At 36.0% G+C, this 18,603-nt stretch overlaps 1 protein-coding gene across 2 annotated transcripts in view; it reads left to right on the top strand.

The window, feature by feature from the left end:
* Mctp1 (multiple C2 and transmembrane domain containing 1) overlaps nt 1-18,603 on the top strand; it is a 367,854-nt gene that overhangs the window by 25,467 nt on the left and 323,784 nt on the right. The window contains exon 1 of one of the 2 annotated variants that reach the window (XM_048811432.1): nt 1,979-2,248. The exons of the other annotated variant lie outside the window; for it this stretch is intronic. Within the exon in view, the coding sequence (XP_048667389.1) occupies nt 2,192-2,248 (57 nt within the window). The 5' untranslated portion in view covers nt 1,979-2,191. Of the gene's footprint in view, nt 1-1,978; nt 2,249-18,603 lie in introns of those variants that run through there. 2 annotated transcript variants of the gene reach the window in all.

The following is an 18,603-nucleotide window of genomic DNA, read 5'->3' as shown; positions in this document are numbered from 1 at the left end:
CAGAAATTTGTCTTTTATGTCTTTGACTTTATTTTTTGATTGGCCTTGTTTTTAGACAGTTTCTCCTAATGCGGTAGTAAATTTGAAGCCAGCAGTTTCAGGCTTACATTCTCCAAACTTAACCTCTTTCCCATTATCAGCAAGATTGGGCAGTATGGCTCTCCCTAAACAACTTAGGTCATGTGCTCATTCTTGACCCTAGTACTGTGGCTCTCTGAGCCATATAACCTGATTTGTGATTTGTGTGTGTGTGTGTGTGTGTGTGTGTTCGTGTGTGTGAGACAGAGAGAGAGAGAGAGAGAGAGAGAGAGAGAGAGAGAGAGAGAGAGAATATTTGCTGGAGTAATAAAATGACATATAGTATTGTGTATAAGAATAAAATGTTTTACAGATTAAGGATCATTAATATTCTTAAAAAGAGGCAATGTCTTAATTCAGGAAAGCATTGCCCTAATATATTTGCTGAAAATTCACTGATATGAAAAACATACTTTGTAACATTCTGTTATTTGCCAAACCATGGTAGAAATTATATATTTTATTTCCTTATTAAACAATGTTTATTAAATTCTGTTATGCATTGAGATAAAAAGTTGAATACAACAAAATCCTTAACCTCAGATTTCTTACTTTATTTGCACTGTTTGTAAGCAAACATGAATAAAGAAGACTATTTCAGACTGTGATGTACTATGAGAAATTTTTAAAAAAAGATATCAAATGGGAATACATTAGAGAAGGTCATTTTAGAAAAGGTGGTCTGGGAAGATCTTTCTGAAAAGAGACCATTTGAGTTACAACTTGAAGACTGAGAATGAACTTTAAACTCTAGACCTATACTATTTATTATGGTAGCCATTAGCCACTTGTGGCTACTGAGCACTTGAATATACTAGCTCAGATGGAATATAACATGAGTGTAAAATGTATATCAATCTATAAGACTAGTTCAAAAGTATTAAATTATTTTAATAGTATTTTTTTGTATAAATTAATGTTAAAATCATGATGTTTTACATATATTATAGTAAACTTTATTAAAATTACTTTTTTTTACTTTGTTAATATGAGTGCTAAAATGTTTAAGATTACATAGGTGGATAACCTTACATTTCTTTTTAATAGTCCTGGTTTAGTTTATTTCAGTCTATTTGCTATAATTAACATGTTTTTTAAAATCTTTTTCCTTGGGGAGGATGATAGTGGATGGATTTACATAGTAGGCTTCTCTCCAAGGATCTAAGTCTATAATATTTATTCACTGAGGTGCTCAAATATGATAATTCAATGTGTGTTCAAGCTTAATACAGTTCAGAATTAAGGGGTAACGGGTGGTAGAAAAAGCACAGAAAATTGCCACATTTACTAGAGAAGTTGTGTCATTAGTCATGTTCTCTTAGAAATGTTCACAAAACAGATAAAGAAGGACTTGGAGTTGGCTAGGTGGGCAGAACTAGCATCACAAGGCAATGACAGCGTAGGACAGGATTTCTGTGGGAAACAGTACTAGAAAACTACAAAGCTCCATTTCCATTCTGTACGTAGTGAAAGAGATTCTATTGTGTTGTATAGAATTGCCATTTCTTGCATGTTAAAATAGAATTTTATTCTACACGTTATTTTTGCATTGATGGGAATGTTAGTAACTTTGGTGTGCCTTTTTTTAATGTCTGTCAGGGAGATGTTGGCAAGTTCACACACCTTTAATAACATTAAATGAAATCACTGCAGGGAACAAGCAGATTCATTTTCTTTATGCAGTGTTATTATTCTCATTTCTGACTGTGGTTTGTGCCATAGGAAAGACTTTGACTGTTTAGTCAAATTGTGTCTGGTTGAACAGGAGAATGGTTCTCTTAATGTTTAGTTTGTGAACATTTTAAGATCCCAAATATGATGTTTATTACGTAATCTGTACTAACAATTTGGTTGGGGAAACTATACCCCTACTGGTTTGAGAGTTGAGTCACATCCTGTGAATCTGAAGCAACGGTATTTAAACATCACGGGTTCCTCTTACTTTCATTCTAAGTCACTGCAGTTCAGAGCAGCAAGTGCTCTGTGCAAAGAGGCTGTTGCTATCCCTCGGTGGTGAACAGACGCTCTTGCCAGTGTTCAGTGAAGGAAGCCAAGTCTGGATATGCAGTTCTCTTACTGGAGTGGAAGATGTATTGTTCATTTCTGAACAACTATGCTAGATAGCTGCAAACTGAAAAGTTCCTACAATTTGCCATTTGTTTGTAGTAAGGTAAGTATCATGTTTTGGTGCACTCATTAGATTGTGGCAGTTTCAGTATTTGATGGTGCCTCAGAAAATGCCTTCTCACAGGGTACTGGAGATGGCATTTGGGGTTCTAGTGTAAGTAATTAAAACCCCAGTACAATCCATTTGTGATATAGGTTAATGGATAAATATTCCTTTGATAATAGTTGTTTTTTATAATAAAAAAATGTAGAGCATGTAATGGAAATACTGTAATAGTTTTATATTGGTTTAGGGTAATTTTTTTTTCTTTATAAGAATTTTGGGTCTTAATTTTTTCTTTTTGTTACTGTATGATCTCAGTTAAAGATGAAATGTACACAAGCGTCCCATTAATTATGTTTAAAATTTTATTCTAAATAATTATAGTTCCATAATTATTTCTTCATTAAAATAAAAGTGGTCTTAGTAACTAAGAAGTTTAAAGTGGAAAAGGAGTGAAAGCCTCTGCTCTGTTGTATTTGAGTCTCTACTTAATGAACATATACCATATTTCTAAACTTCTGATTGATCTGTTTATTTTAAAATGTGTACAAGCTTATTTATCATAGCCTGCTTTCTCAGTTGCTGTTGGAGACAGTCATATACAAATTGTGTGGATAGAGGAATCTGGATGGAGAATGACTGAGAGGTTTGTTTTTCAAATTCTTTAAGCTGGCTGCTGAAAGATTGGGATGAAAGACAGGAAAGCTGTCTCTGCATTTTATTTTTAAAAAAATAACATCAAATCAAAGTTTTAAGTAGTGTCTGGTCTCATAAATTTGGACCCTCATATTTAAGCTCCTTAAATTAGTTTGAGGTTAAAAAATAAAGTTAATTTGATTTTGAGAGCTATTGCTTTGAATTTATAAGATGTTAATCAATTGAGATTTTAAAAAATGTATCTAATAACAGTTGGCATTATGAATATCTTTTCTTAATTGACTCACTATCATGCTTAGGAATTGTTTCAATTCTTTTCAAAATTATATCCACCACTAAATTACTAGGTTCTGACTAAAACATGAAAATTACTTCTCATTAGACATGTATTCAATAATTCATGTTTTTGCAAAGGTCAAAAGGTTAATAAGCTGAGGGAAGGAAAGTAGGTTCCCTCTTCTTTATAGGAGAAATTAACATTATTTAAACTTCCTAACATATGTGAAGACAGCATTCCATGTGGAAAATAGAAAGGGAAAGAATTATAGAAAAGAACATAGCACTGAGAATCTTTGGGACCTCAAATAGTGAAAAAGCACAAATTCTAAAAGATCATGAAGTGTTATAAATAGAATATCCTGATGCTAGATTATGCATCATACTCTGATTTTTTGCCTGGGCAAGGAAGGAGCTATTCTGGTTCAAATGATATTCTGCTAGAAATTTTTCCTTATGCTTATGTGTGAATTATTAAATTTCAATAAAAAGAATAGAGTACACCCACATAAAGAGACAAGCATGTCTTATTGCACTTTGCCTTGTTTCCAGGTCTTCATTATGAATTATAGTGGCCATAAAAACTGTTAGTAGGAATGGCAACTCAGGTTGACAAAATGTTATCAAATCTGGTTTTTGTAATATGCTCCATTTCAAATATGGACATAATTATTTGTGATGTTGTACAACTGACTGGTGATTGCCTAATCATATTATTGAGGCATATTGTTTCTTTTTCTTTCTGTTGCCCATCCTTTGGCTGATTTCCTGCTTCTTTGCACTTCCAGAGGGTGTGGTCAGTGGGCAAGAGGGAGGGAACAGGGAGAGCAGAGAAGGAAAGTGATGCATGCAAAGGGTGTCATATTTCTGCCTCTCAACCTAGGGTTTTCAAATAGGGTTTCAAATAGGGTTTTTTGTTTGTTCTGTTTTTTGTACTGGGGGTTGAATCTAGGGGTGCTTGAACACTGAGCCACATCCCTGGCCCTTTTTTATATTTTATTTAGAGACAAGGTCTCACTAAGTTGCTTGGTCCTCAATAATTTGCTGAGGCTGGCTTTGAACTTGTGTTCCTCTTGCTTCAGCCTCCCAAGCTGCTGCTCATAATAGTTTTGATGAAGAAAGAGGTTAGTCTAGTAGACTATGGGAAGGAAAGAGGAAGCATGGGGAGGACAAGAGGGAAAAGGAGAAAGGAAAAGGGGGGGTTATGAACTGAAATCATTTCCATGCATGTACAAGTTTGTTGGGATAAAGGAAGGAAGGAAGGAAGGAAGGAAGGAAGGAAGGAAGGAAGGAAGGAANCCTCTATTTTCATCGGATATATATATATATATATATATATATATATATATATATATATTTGTTTTTAGTTGTAGGTGGGCACAATACCTTTATTTCACTTATTTATTTATTTTTATGTGGTGCTGAGGATCAAACCCAGGGTCCTGCATTTGTGAGGCGAGTGCTCCACTGCTGAGCCACAACCCCAGCTCCCTCATCTTTTCATTTCTAAACCATTTATTTCTTGTACCTTTTCAACATACATGAAAACATTTTACAGAGATAATATATACCCCGAAATAAAAATAAATAAATAAAAACTCAATTTTACCTAAGCCCTAGTGGTCTTTAAAAAACTTCAAATACCTCAAGGAAATTCATTCTCACTCAAATATTCCCTAAATGTCAATTAAAGGTCATTTTCACTAAAGTTAATATATGATTTGTCTCAACTGGGAACTTCATCATCAGAAGTATTCAGCATCACGTTTTTCTTCTCTCTTCCTTTCTTTCCTTCTTTCTTTCTTTCCTTCTTTCTTTTTTTTATTCTTTTTATTAAGTCTTTGAAGCATTCATGATTTGAGGAACCATAGCATAGGAAGAAGAAGATTTTAAGGTGCTTGTTCTGACTCCTGAAAACTTAGGTTTTCTGGATGGTACTTTAGATCCAATTGTCTCTAGTGAATCCTACCTAATATCGTAGCAGATACTTGAGGAAACTAATGAGTAATACCTGCACTCACCTTAACCTGAAAATCACTTATAATAAAGATACAATGAGATTATTGATGTGAGAGCACTTTGTGAACTTCATGTTATCCTCAAATTTCATCATCACAGAGTATTATATTCATAATTACACATTTGAAAGGGAACTTAGATGTCATTTCATGAAGAAGGGAATTAAGGTCGGAATGAGTTAAGGAAGTTGCATTGGCAAGTATCTGAGAAAAGACTGAAGCCTGTATCTTTTTGCCTGTCTTGTTAGCTCTTCTGTACTACCCTTGAGGTGGCTTTTAAAAAATAATTAATAATGCTTTACAAATGCTGATGAACATGCTCATAGAAATATATATTCTTTGTTAAATTCTTTGCTGAAGACATATTACTTTCTCTGCAGGTTTTGTCGACTGGGGATTCTCTCTTTGGTCTAGTTTGATGAAGCAAGGATTCGTGGAATAGTTATCAAAATATCCTATCTGATTTTTGCAATTTCTTTGCTATTGCCATAGTATAAGCATTCAAGTCCTTGTTCTTGGGAGATGAGCCATAAAAGTAAACATATTGAATGAATAAGGATATATACATGTATTTCTGCTTTTAAGATTGAAGGTGATATGGTAGATTGTTTGGATACATTTGTTGAAAGTGGTTAACAAAAAGAGATTTCTCCCAATGTTTACCTTTTAAAAAGAGACAAAATTTAAACAACCTATGAAATTCAAACCATTTCTGTTAGAATTGATCTGGCTATTTTCTATTTATAGTACTTTACTATTTTAAGGACAATGACAAGAGAAAAAGATGATTTCACAATTATAGAACCTAATGACCTACTATATCAGTAAACACAAGATTTAAAGAGGAGATGTTGATTTAAAACCTTTTAACAGTAAGATTAGAAGATAAAACACAAGGGCTGTGACAATAGCTCAATAGCAGAGTGCTTGCCTATCATGCATGAGGTCTTGGGTTCTATCTCTAGAACTGTTTTTTTTTTTCTCAAAATATAGTATCACCATTTCTTTTAATAAAAATGTAACTCCTATGAAAAGTACATGCTATCTTTGTATCCCATGCTGCAACTTAGAGCTTCAAGAGATAAATGAAACTTACAATCATGCCATCTTATGAATAAGTCCTAGTGCTGCTTTGTAATAACATTCATGTTTGCTCTGATTCCAACTGAATGAATCTACTATATAACCATTCGGATATCAAGGGTGAGATAAGTAAGAATGGATCTTAAAAATACTTTTGGTACATATAAATGCAGTGGGATAGTGTGAGGTCTAAGGAACCAAACCCTGAGGCATAGGAATGCAGTGAGAGGAATTAGCAATTTCTTGATAATATTGGCCTGTTCCTCTGGTTTGTCACCAGAGGTGACAATGAAAACCTCATCTACTTTTAAATTTTTGTTTTCATATCTACAAAGTTGGGAGAACACTTTCATGCCAGATAACAATCTCATACTTCCCATAGGTGCTTGATAGGTATTGATTAGTGATCCTGTGAACATCAAAGTAAGTGAATTATTCCATCCCACTAGAAAGGTCCATAGATGTGTCTTTGTTATAGATGATGAGATTGATTCCTGGGTTTTAATTCCATCTTAATTTAGTAGAGATACCCACATTAGTCACTTATCTCCCTTTGCTTGAGTCATTTTGCTAGTGGGATGGCATTAGTAATATTTATTCATGGCAATTAGAAGCATGCCCAAATATAACAAATCAAGTTCCAAATCCTTCACTCCACAAGCACTTCTCTCCAGGATGAAAATAATAATCATGTCCAGTAATTAAGTCAGGCTGTATGATAACTTTTTGTGATTAATTTATCTTTATAGAAACCTTATAAGCTTTTGACACTATTATTGTTTTTTTATTATTTTTATCATTCACTTATTATAGATGAAGAAACTGAAGTATAAAGAAATCAAATGACTTATCCCAGGAATCACCCAAATAGTAATAGAATAACCAGAGTCAAACCATGGTAGTCAGGATTCAGAGTCAAGATATTTAACTATATTTTATGCTGCCTCAGCTTAGATTTCTCTTGATTTTGGTAATTTGAAATGATTACTATAAAGTACTACAAAAAGGAAAGGAAAAAATTTAATGTTATTACACTTAGTCCTTTTGATGACTACAACATTCTCATTCTTTGTGAGGCCAAGGACTTTATGATCTGAAAATATACTGAAGTTATTTGGGAACCATATAAGGTGAGGCTGGTATTAATGTAAAATGTGTCTGGAATGAGCAAAGATAACAGTTCTTGTGAGTGATCATGGTTTGACTATGTGAAAAGATTTTTGTTGTTGTTTTATTATTTTTGAGATTGGCAGTTGGGCATAATCAGATTTCAAGATATTCAGTTACCTGGTGCAGTTCCAGGAAAGCTTGTGAGAATTTATGTATATTAAGGGAAAATTCATATCATGTCTACTTTTCCATATATGCTCCCTAAACATTTCCTTATGATAGTCATTTGGGTAAAGGAGCAAATTGAGTGAATGGTATAATGGAAAAGTTTAGGTCAATTATGCAACCAGGTCTTTTTAGATCTGCTTCATCCAGAGACAACTCAAAATATGCTTGAAATTCTTGGATAGTTTTTAAATTCATGTTTCCCCAGGTCTTGCAACGAAGAACTTGCTTCATAATGTTGTGTACATTTAGTGCTAGCAGAGAGCCTAATACACAGCAGACTCTCAGAAACAGTTCCTGGCAAGTTGACTGGCTGGTTGGCTGGCTGGGTGTAGACAGATAGGTGGGTGGATTCGTGGATGAATGGATGAATGTTAGGGATAAACTGGGGCATCCCCAGATCTTCTCCAAGTCATGACTCATGCTTGAAACTGGGTTGGGACCAGACTGTCACTGAGCATATGGGCACAGGGGAATGATGTACAAAGTATGGAAGACTTTACTTCAGTTCAACTCATATTTTTATCTAGAATGGACATAGATGTAAGCCATTTCTTGCCACAAGCTCTTCCTACTATTTCATATTAAGGTTTTTAATTATACATAATGAATCATAATTTCTTCACTTTCTTGATTCAAAAAGCTATAATTATGCAGTTATATGTGTATATATATTATGTATAATATATGTAATATATGTATGTGTGCCTGAGTGTATACACAGAGGGAGATAATGACAGACCTAGATTGGATAATAAAATTAAAAGATTAAAATAAATTTGTACACCCAAACTAAGGATAATTGTTAGAATTTAACAATTTTAAAATTTATTGTGAAAAATATTTAAAAAGAAGAAAAAACAAGTGGGACAGAATATCAAAGAAGAAAGAGGGATTTTATAAAATCAATTTTTAGTCATTTACAATATTTCTTTTTATTCAAAAGTGGAAGATTTTTTTCTTCATTGGCCTGCTCACACTAAGACTGGGAATCAAAATTTATTTGTCACTATCCATAACTATGAGTGAGGGTTTCCAAAATGAGGATGGTGACCAAGGGCTCAAGTTAGGAAGTTCTACAAGTTTCAGAGAGGGTATTAAGATACTTCTTGTTTCAAGTTTCCCAAAGGGTGGAAGAACAGAGAGAAAATTTTCCTGTAAATACACTTGAACAAGCAAAACTCAATAGGGGCAAAATAGATCCAAGTTGTAGACAATGGAAATGACTCTATTTGGAAAATTACACACTTGGCCTTGACCCAAAACAATCATTAAAACAAAAAGAAAAGAAAATCCCCCAATCAGCGCAGAATCATTGGATAGATTTTCTTTCCCATGGCCCTAAACAAAATAGCACAGAGTCACTATTTGAGGACATTATATTCCTTGGTGTGCAAGTGCTTTGTATTATTGGAAATGCATTCAATTCCTATGATTCCCTTAGAAATATCATGTTCCAACCCAGCAGTGAACAGTGTTATCCCAGCTAACAGGACACCTGGATTCCATGTAACTATAGTAGAGGCTCAGTTTCAACATCCTTCACTGAAGGATTCATCTTCTAATTCCTCTCACATTTTCTGAAAGTCTGTGGATTATTTTAGAATGGGATTCCTTTTTCTTTTGCTTGTTCAATTTAGTGACTGCTGTGAATCTTGATATCATTTCCAAAACTTATCAATTCTTATCCACTTGGAAATTTTTTGTTAAGCCCATGCCTGGAATTGGAGAAATTTTTATGCTTAGTGGAAATGAGTGAATGAATGAATGAAAGAGTGGAAGAAAATGAGTGAATGCTTCATGACAAATGGGTACTTTAAATAAGTAAATAACTAAAAAGAATTATTAATGCACCAGATTTAAGAAGACTTTGTATTCTTATTACCTGTTTTAAATCATTGATATAAGTCACACGGTATATTTATGTTCAAGAATGTTTTAAAGGTCTATTACAATTTCAAAACCACCACAAAGCTAATAATATTGACAATAGTCACTTTTGGAAAAGAATATTAAGATAGTTACCCTTGAGGGAAGAAAACACAGAGAAAACTTTCCTGTAACAATAGATTTGTTCCTTTAGTCTGTAATGCAGGTGCTTTACAATGAAAGGTAGAGTCCCCACTTACATGCTTTTTATTTATTAAGCATTAGTGTATATATATATATATATTTTTGAAAATCAATCAAGAACAGAAAACAATTTGCTGTGTTAAAATACTTTTCTCATTATGTCCTGATCTCGCCCTCATTTTTGTCTATTATTTTTGCAAATTATCATGAAAGATTATTACATTTTATAATTTTAATTAAAGTCTTACAAATGAAAGTTAACTAAAAACCAAACATCAGCTTTATTTTTAAAGTTTAGCTCAGTAAGTCATTGTAGTTCAAAGCATTGTAACAGGTATAAAATTTCCATAATCTGTTCCTTTACCTGAATAGTATGTAATTCATACTTATTTGGGAATTAAAATTTGCTTTAATGGTCAATTAGCCCAGCTTCCTAATTTTGCAAAGGAAAACTATTCTGCCACAGGAAAATTAAAGGACTTTTCCAAGGTTATATAGCCAGGTCCTGGCACAGTTCAACTGAACATGACATACACCTCTACAATATTTTTACTTCATCATTTACTAAAGACATAATTCTCTGATTTAATATTCAAATGACACATCAGATTTTTACTTCTTACTACAATGTTAAGTGTGCACAGCATAAAGCCATTCAAGTCAATTTACTTTTGACTACTATTTTTTTTCCATTTTGAGGGGAATAATGTATTTTAACTACAGATGAGATATAGAAAATTTTCTCATGCCTGAAAGTTTGCCTTTATTTTATTCACTTAGCACTATAGATATACTTGAAAAACAGGTTTACATTTAACCTATACATCTAAGACTGGTTTTGCTTTTCTAGCTCCCCAAGCTTTCCAGATCCTAAAAATAAATGCATATTCAAACTTCCAAAACACATCATAAATGTAAATTATTGTATTAGTAAACAACATATGCACCTATCCAAATCACTTAACTACTGAATGGCAAAAGTGAACAGTGCCCTATAGTAATTAATAACCTGTACTTTTGTCATCAATGTAGCATAGCCTTACTAGTTGCCAGCCCTGCTGCCTTTCTTGGCAGCTCCTTCAGAAAATGGGCAGCCAACACATGCATCAGCACTGCAGAGCACATGGTCCTCTACATCTCTGTGGACAGTGCCAAGGAACTTGGCCTTCATCTTATAGCACTTGATTCTTCAGTTGCATTGTGCAGCACATTCAGCAGGGAATCATGTTCAAACATCATGTGTTCAGGCCTATGCCTAAGAGATTCTGATTCATTAGGTCATGATCAAGAATATAAATTTTGTGAAAAGCATCCCCCAGATGATTCTAATATATACCCCAGGTGGAGAACACTTTGCTACTGGTGATACGTATGGTGTACTCACACCTCATAGTGCTGCCATCTTCATAAATTGGAGAAACTTTTTGAGTATGCAAGTAGCCAGTAGAGTAGATATGGGGGAACAAAGGATTTGTGAGAGCTCACAGAATGTTCTGCGTCATGAATCCAGTAGGGGCTATGATCAGCCATTTCTGCAATCAGCACTCTTACTAAGGAGGTATACAGGGGTGGGAGGATAGGGTAGCATATGCATAGCCTGCAGCAGTGATTGAGTGCCCTCAACTCTGAGCCAAAGTCTCCAGCCAAGACTCAACATCTAATAGCATTTGAGCCATGAGTCTGAAGAGAAAACTAATGAAAGCTGAGATTCTTCTGATAAAAAAATAGTTTTGGCAAGTGCCATGATGTGAGAATGGTCTTTCTTTGCCCAAGACTAAGAAAATTAAGATGAACTCTCTGGAAAAGAGGATGATGAGCTGAACAGGAGAGCCAGGCTGCAATGTGACCACAGGGTAGTGTGATGAGCTCTAATAGGAACAGAAAGGGCCATGTGGCACATGATTTGACATCTCTACATGCATTCCAGTGAAAAAGCATATATAATAACTGGGGAATGATAACCTGTAATGATATTTGACAAATTATATTGTTATATTATGTGCATGTACAAATATGTAACAACAAATTCCATCAATATGTGCAACTATAATGCACCAATAAAAATATGGAAAAAAAGAAAAAAGCATGTACAAATAGACTCCAGATTTGCAGCTAGAAGACCTGGGTTCATATCCATATTGTGACTTTGAGTATATTATTTGGCATCTCTTGGCTCCAGATTCCTTTTTCTGAAATGAGAATTGGAATACCCTATTTGGAACTAGCAATAGAAGGTCTGGATGCAGAGTACAATGTGGGCCCCTTCATGCTGCCAATCAATGCACAAGACCACTTCTCATCCTAATTTGAGCACTCACCAATCTATTGGTTTCTGATGGCATCAATTCATGTGAGACAGTCTTGGGCAAAAATTGAAAAAGCTTTGTTACTTTGCAGGGTAAATGTAACAAGTAGAGTGATTTATTGACTCTTGTTTACAAGCTCTTGTTTATATTTTCTCAGCCTTATGTAATTTGTTTTCTTCAATGTTTATCTAGCTAGGGTTAGGAGAGTGGAACATAATGTACTGCAGAACTGACAGAATTGCTCTCCATTCTGATTTTACTGGAAAATAGGGGCAGAAGGAGGGATGGGGTCCATTAGTTCTTACAAACAAAGCCAAACATGTTTGGCATCTGTTTACCATCTGACTCCTCTCCTCAATCACCACACATAAGGACAGTGTACCAAGTAGTCTCATATTAGAGTCTCTGAGAAGTCTAATAAGATACACCACTTAAACCTTTTAACTCTAAAGGGAAGACTTATTTTTCTCATGTATCTATTGAAATTTCTCTAGCAGTTTTCCGACGTGGGAGTTCTGGGAAAGAGTATAAATAAAATGACTTTCATGTGTACATATTTTCCTTATTTGTTTTCTTAGATGTCTAGGAAAGAAGTATAATAGATATGATTATTTTATATGATTGCCAGATTTTAATAAGAATCTAATCAATGTTAAATTTTATTGAAGACCTGTCATGGATGTGATTATGGATGTCAGTCTGACTTTGAGGTATTTTATGTGTGCAGTGGCTCTGGTTCCACCCACAAGGGCCTCTGTGCTCACATGTGATGTACTGTGGATGTTTTGCTCATTCCCCTTCATGTATTCCAGGATGCAAAAATGGGTTTTGAGATCTAATGTGATAGAAACTGTGGGGCCACAGTTGGGGGACAAAATGGATACAATGTTTGCTCCAGAGGAGTTCTAGTCACATACATGAATATCAAATTATAAGCGATACTGAGTTACATTAAAGTAGAAGATAATATAGTATAATGGGGGAAATTAATCTAGATTATAGGCTCAGAAAAATCCTACCTGAGAAAGTGACTTTCAAGCTGAGACTAGAAGTTAATTTTTTCCCCATTGTTTGGAAATTTGTAAGGATTAGTGGAAATGTATGTGAAGTACCCAACCCAGTATCTGGCACAAAAGGTAGAAGGTGATTCAGATTCGGCCTGTCTGCAAATCAGTGGATGCCAAGCCAGCCAGTGCTTTAGAGACCAGCTCATGAGCTGCATGTGCTGCCTCAAGCTCTGGTTTTGGTGAGCTATGATTGCACTGCAGATTAGCTGAGGACCCGCCTGCCCCACAGCCTCTCTGCTTAGCCTTGACAGAGTATGCTCTGTGTGTGAATTTCTGCTCAGTTCTGCTTTGCTAAACATTTCTCTGCAGAGATGAGAACCCTTTCCCTCCATTCCTCTGTGTTCTAGTCCATTTAGATTCCATGTTTCTACTTTGTGGGAAAGGATTCATTTTCTGGCACCCCAATCCCATGGAACTTCCCTTGAACTAAGAGAGTCATCTCTTAGTTCCAACAGAGGTGTCTGCCTCTTTTTCTTATCTCCCCCAACTCCTTAACCAGGCCAGGCCCCTTCCATGAAGCCCCTAAGACTTTGTGTTTCCTATTTGCTCTCATTCTTGGCAGGTGGGAGTATGGAACTAACCCTGGATAAATTTATCAAGCCACAACCCAGACCTGTCTTTATAGTGTTCTCTTCCACTGGTCAGTCTGCCCTTGATGACCTGCTTTCCCACATGGTGAAAGACTTGTGGGTAACTGTTTAGGTCCCTGGCTGTTGTTTTCTGGGATAAGCCTGTACAGGGCAACTTGCTGAAGCAGAGAGGACAGTGGCAATGCTTGGATTGGGGATCAGGCCATATTGGGCTTTGCTGAGAAGAATGAGGCCATCATCCAGAGTGGGCTTGAAATGGAATGAGTCTGGAATACTTATCAGAGGATCCAGACTAATTATGAAGAAACCAGAGTTGCTGGGAATGCCAGGAGTTTTGGAGCTCCTGATGATATCCTCTAGTCTATAATGAAGAAATGGAGCCCCTGACCTATAAGGATAGAGGAGACTGGAAAAGGTGCTGCTGCCATGAGGTACCCATGGGCTGCTGGTGCTCAGGCAGAAGAAAATAGGGGTGCTGGCAATGCTGCTCCAGCACTTGCCTCCATTCCTGCTAGGCCAAGAGGCAAGCCATAGTTCAGGGCAGCACTATAGCAGGGGGCCTGTGACCTTGGCCTTGTGGGCCTTTCATGGGTGGGGTAGGGCATACGTTGTAAGAAGAGAACTTAGATATCATCAGAGAGTGTTCCATTATGGGGAAGAACATGACACACTCCACCACAGAGACCAGGAAGTCAGTTATCTCCCTTCTTTGTAGTGTCTGATATTCATGATTCCAGGCTGCCAGGAACTCTTAGGGAAAGGGGTGGTCATTTATTTTTCTATATGAAGCACAAGGGCACACAAAAGGCAAGGAAGACAGGGAAAGGCATGCTTCTAGAAAGGATGACTTTGTGGTTTCTATTTTCAGATACACGTGTAGACAGGCATACCAGATTCTGCTCTGGCAGATATGTCACCGGGCCTGTGTCATCAAAATGTAGCTTATTTCTATACATGTTATTCTGATAAGAAAAAAAAAAGTTACGTTCTCAAAGTCTGGGTTGACTAAGGAAAGTGCTTGTAAGAAGTTTCTTTATTATGTTTAATGTGGCTTCCATCATGGAAGATCCCACAAACCAATAAAAACCATAATCATCAAACTTCGGAATGCATACAAATGCTTGTACTATGTAGACTTCAAACTTTTTCATGATCAATGCCTCCTATCACAGGTCCCATGGGCTGACTTACCAATAATTTGACAGAGTTCTTGCTGTTGCATTATTACCCACCATCAATGCCTCCTGGCTTTCAGAGCAATCAGAGTGGGCGATGAGAAAAATAGGGCACATTTGAGAGAAAATAGGTGACTATACAAAAGACAAGCACATTTCTTTGGCTGTCAGAATTAGCAATGAAAATTAAGATTGAGAACATCTGTTTTGATTATGTATGTATCACAGGCTGTTCTGTTGTTTCACAGTTTCTCTCAGTGGGAAAAAAAAAAAAAAGACAGAAAAGTTAACCTGCAAGTCTCTCACAGTCTGCCCTTGGAACTTAGTCTAATTTGCTTTCATCTATAAAAAGCCACTATATTCATATTAAATAATATCCTATGTGCAAATATTATGTAAAATGCTTATAATTCATGTCTCAGGCCCTTTATCATGAGATTGCAGAGGAGATCCTAAATGCAATAAATAAAAAAGACAGCCAAAGTGGGTTTGCTGAATGTGTAATTAAGTATAGAAGCTTTATTTTTCAACCCAGTCATGAATACCATATGAATGCAAACAGACACTGAGAAAGCTGCTGGGATAGCAAAGGAAATAGATGTGGACTGTGTAGAAAACCGGGCCTGGACATCCAGGCAGTTGAAGACTTAAAATATTTGCCAAGTGTTAGCTACTGTAGAAAATTAACCCATAAAACTGCAAGGGCTCTGTATATCTGACATCTGCTACTGAGAATGTTGATGTATTTGACTAGGCTCTCCTGGGGTTGTTTTGTTTTGTTCTCATTTCCTTTTAAAAAATAATTATAGTCAAATTTATAGTCAATTTATATTTATTTTATAGTCAATAATTATAGATCAAACTCCATTGATTAAATTAGTAGAAATGATCATTTCTTTTTTTATTTGCTCTTTTTAGCTATACATGACAGTAGAGTGTATTTTGACATATTATACATACATGGAGTGTAACTTATTCTAATTAGGATCCCATTCTTGTAGTTGTACATAATGTGGAGTTTCACTGGTTGTATATTCATATATGAACACAGGAAAGTTATGTCCACTTCATTCTACTGTCTTTTTTATTCCCATCTTCCCTTCATTCCCCTTTGTATAATCCAATGAACTGCTATCCCCGCCCTGCCCCTCCTTGTTGTGTGTTAGCATCCATGTATCAGAGAGAACATTCAGTCTTTGTTTTGGGGGATTGGATTATTTCATTTATCATGATAGTTTCTAGTTCCATCCATTAACAAGAAAATGCCATAATTTCGTTCTTCTTTATGCCTAAGTAATATTCCACTGTGTGTATATACCACATTTTCTTCCTCCAGTCATCTGTTGAAGGACCCCTATGTTGGTTTCATAGCTTAGCTATTGTGAATTGAGCTCCTATAAACAATGATGTGGCCACATCACCATAGCATGCTGATTTTAAGTCCTTTGAGTATATACTGAGGAGTGGGATAACTGGGTCAAATGGTAGTTCCATTCCAGGTTTTCTGAGGAATCTCCATACGGCTTTCCACAGTGCTCGCACCAATTTGCAGTCCCACCAGCAATCTGAGTGTACCTTTTCCCCTACATCCTCACCAACATTTATTGTTGCTTGTATTCTTGATAATTGCCACTCTGACTGGAGTGAGATAGAATCTCAGTGTAATTTTAATTGCATAGAAATGATAATCCTTGAATTCAATTCTCTTTGCTTTCATATTTTAAATTGCTGACTGCTAGCTTGTATAAGTAAGGTGTCCAAATTGAACCTTGAGTTGTTCCTTGACTACAAGTTGTTACAGTGAAGGAGTGAGTCCATGGGCTCTGGAGTCGTCCTGGGGTGGAAGCCCAGCCACCCTGACTCCCTTTGCAACTGTTTATCCTGAGTTGCACATGCTGCTCTATGATTCAGGATCCCTGTGTGTGAAGTATGATTGCCACAAAACTGCCTCCTGGTGCTGTCGTGAGTTTAAAATCAGGCAGTGAGTGCCAAACCCTTAACACAGGGCCTCCCACAAAAGAAGCACTTAATACATGTTAGTTATTAAAAACAATCTCAAAGAGGTTTTGTGAAAAGGGCTATAGATATATGTTGGGCCAGCACTGGAAACTGAAAACCATGAATAAAGATAGGTGAAGAAAATCCTTTTACAAACGTGACCTTGAAACCTCAGCTCCATTTTAAAAAGAGTTTACTTTTCAATTATGGTTTTCTCTGATTCCTTTCCTGAACATTTATTTCCCCTCTGTTCAATCAGCCCATGCTTCAATCTTTTCATGTCAGAGAGTCACTGTGGCTAAATCCAAATCAGCCCACCTTTTGTGACCAGTGTCTTCATCATAGCCTAATGGATTGTCACACGATGAGAAGGGTAACAAGGGTCTAATAATCCCCTTGAAGAGTTCAGAAACAAATACAGGCTTGGGGTAGATTCTTCTTATCTTCTGGTTTAACATAGTATCTGAATTGACCAATCAACCATTAACAGAGGTGATGATTTTTTAATTATTGCAAAGAATGAAAAGATACATGGTAGCCCTTTTCTTAAATATCTCTAAGCTCCCATACACCTGCAGAACTGACCATTTACAGATAGAACTGGAGAATATATCATGCTAAGTGAAATCAGACAATACCAAAAAACCAAAGGCTGAATGTTTTCTCTGATGTGTGGAGGCTAATTCAAAATGGTGGAGCGGGGAATAGAAGTACTTTGGATTAGGCAAAAGGGAATGAAGGGAATGGAAGGGGAATGTTAATAGGAAAGATAGTAGAAGGAATTAGACATTACTGTCCTATGTGCATATATGATTACATGACCAATGTAATTCCACATCATGTACAATGAGAAGATTGAGAAGTTATACTCCATATATGTATAATATGTCAGAATATCTTCTCCTATCATGTATAATTAATAAGAACAAATTAAAAAAGAAATGGCTATTTACCTCTTTATTTTTAAAATTCTTCATTATTCTCAAGTTTATTACACATAATGCTCTGCAAGATTGTTTACTGGAAGTTGGGGAGCATTTTCTTTTAGAATAATTGTACAAGAAAATGTTGATCTATCAAGGGAAGCCCAGAGAGTGTCTGGTAAGGTCCTAATTTCAAGTGTGTTGGTCAAGTTCTGATCTAGCTCTGTGGAAGCCAGTCACCCAGAGTGTCAGAGATGTCTTGCTGAAATGCAGCTGGGTTCTTTTCTTCACCTTCCCTTGGCAGCTCCAAGTACTTACAGCAGCTATCCCAAAGAAACTGTGCTCTATCTAAAGGTGAGGGAATGGTGTTGATGCCCCAGAGATGCTAAGAATGGAAAATACAGAGCAGTTCATTGTAAGCAAAAAATAACCAGGGGCTTAGGACCTGTCACCTGTCACTTTTATTTTGGACTGATTCTTTAAATATCTCTTTTCTGTCCTACAGGACACTGGGGGTCAAACTCCTACTTTCCAATTGCCGTAATTAGTTGCTTCTGACTGAGGTTTCTCGCCACCTTGGGTTCATAGAACAGAATAGTATATCAAGTTCTCTTCACCCTTGCCTTGGAAAACTTGGCCTGTTCTCAGAAAGTGTGAGGAATTTTACTCCACGTGATAAAATAAAGTTGTCTAGAAATAAAAAAGTCCCTCACTCTACCCCATGAGTACCATCTGCACCCCAAAGCTCTTCTTCTCTCTGCTCCTCTCTCTTTTTGCCTGTCCTCTCTTAGGTTTTTTTTTTTTTTTTTTTTTTTTTAAGGTTTACCTTGGCTCTTTTTTTTTTTTTTTTTTTT

Source organism: Marmota marmota, unplaced genomic scaffold (assembly GCF_001458135.2).
Source record: "Marmota marmota marmota unplaced genomic scaffold, marMar, whole genome shotgun sequence".
In the NCBI taxonomy this organism is placed as follows: domain Eukaryota; kingdom Metazoa; phylum Chordata; class Mammalia; order Rodentia; family Sciuridae; genus Marmota; species Marmota marmota.
The sequence above is the reverse complement of the archived record's forward strand: the minus strand, read 5'-3'. Positions and strand labels throughout refer to the sequence as shown.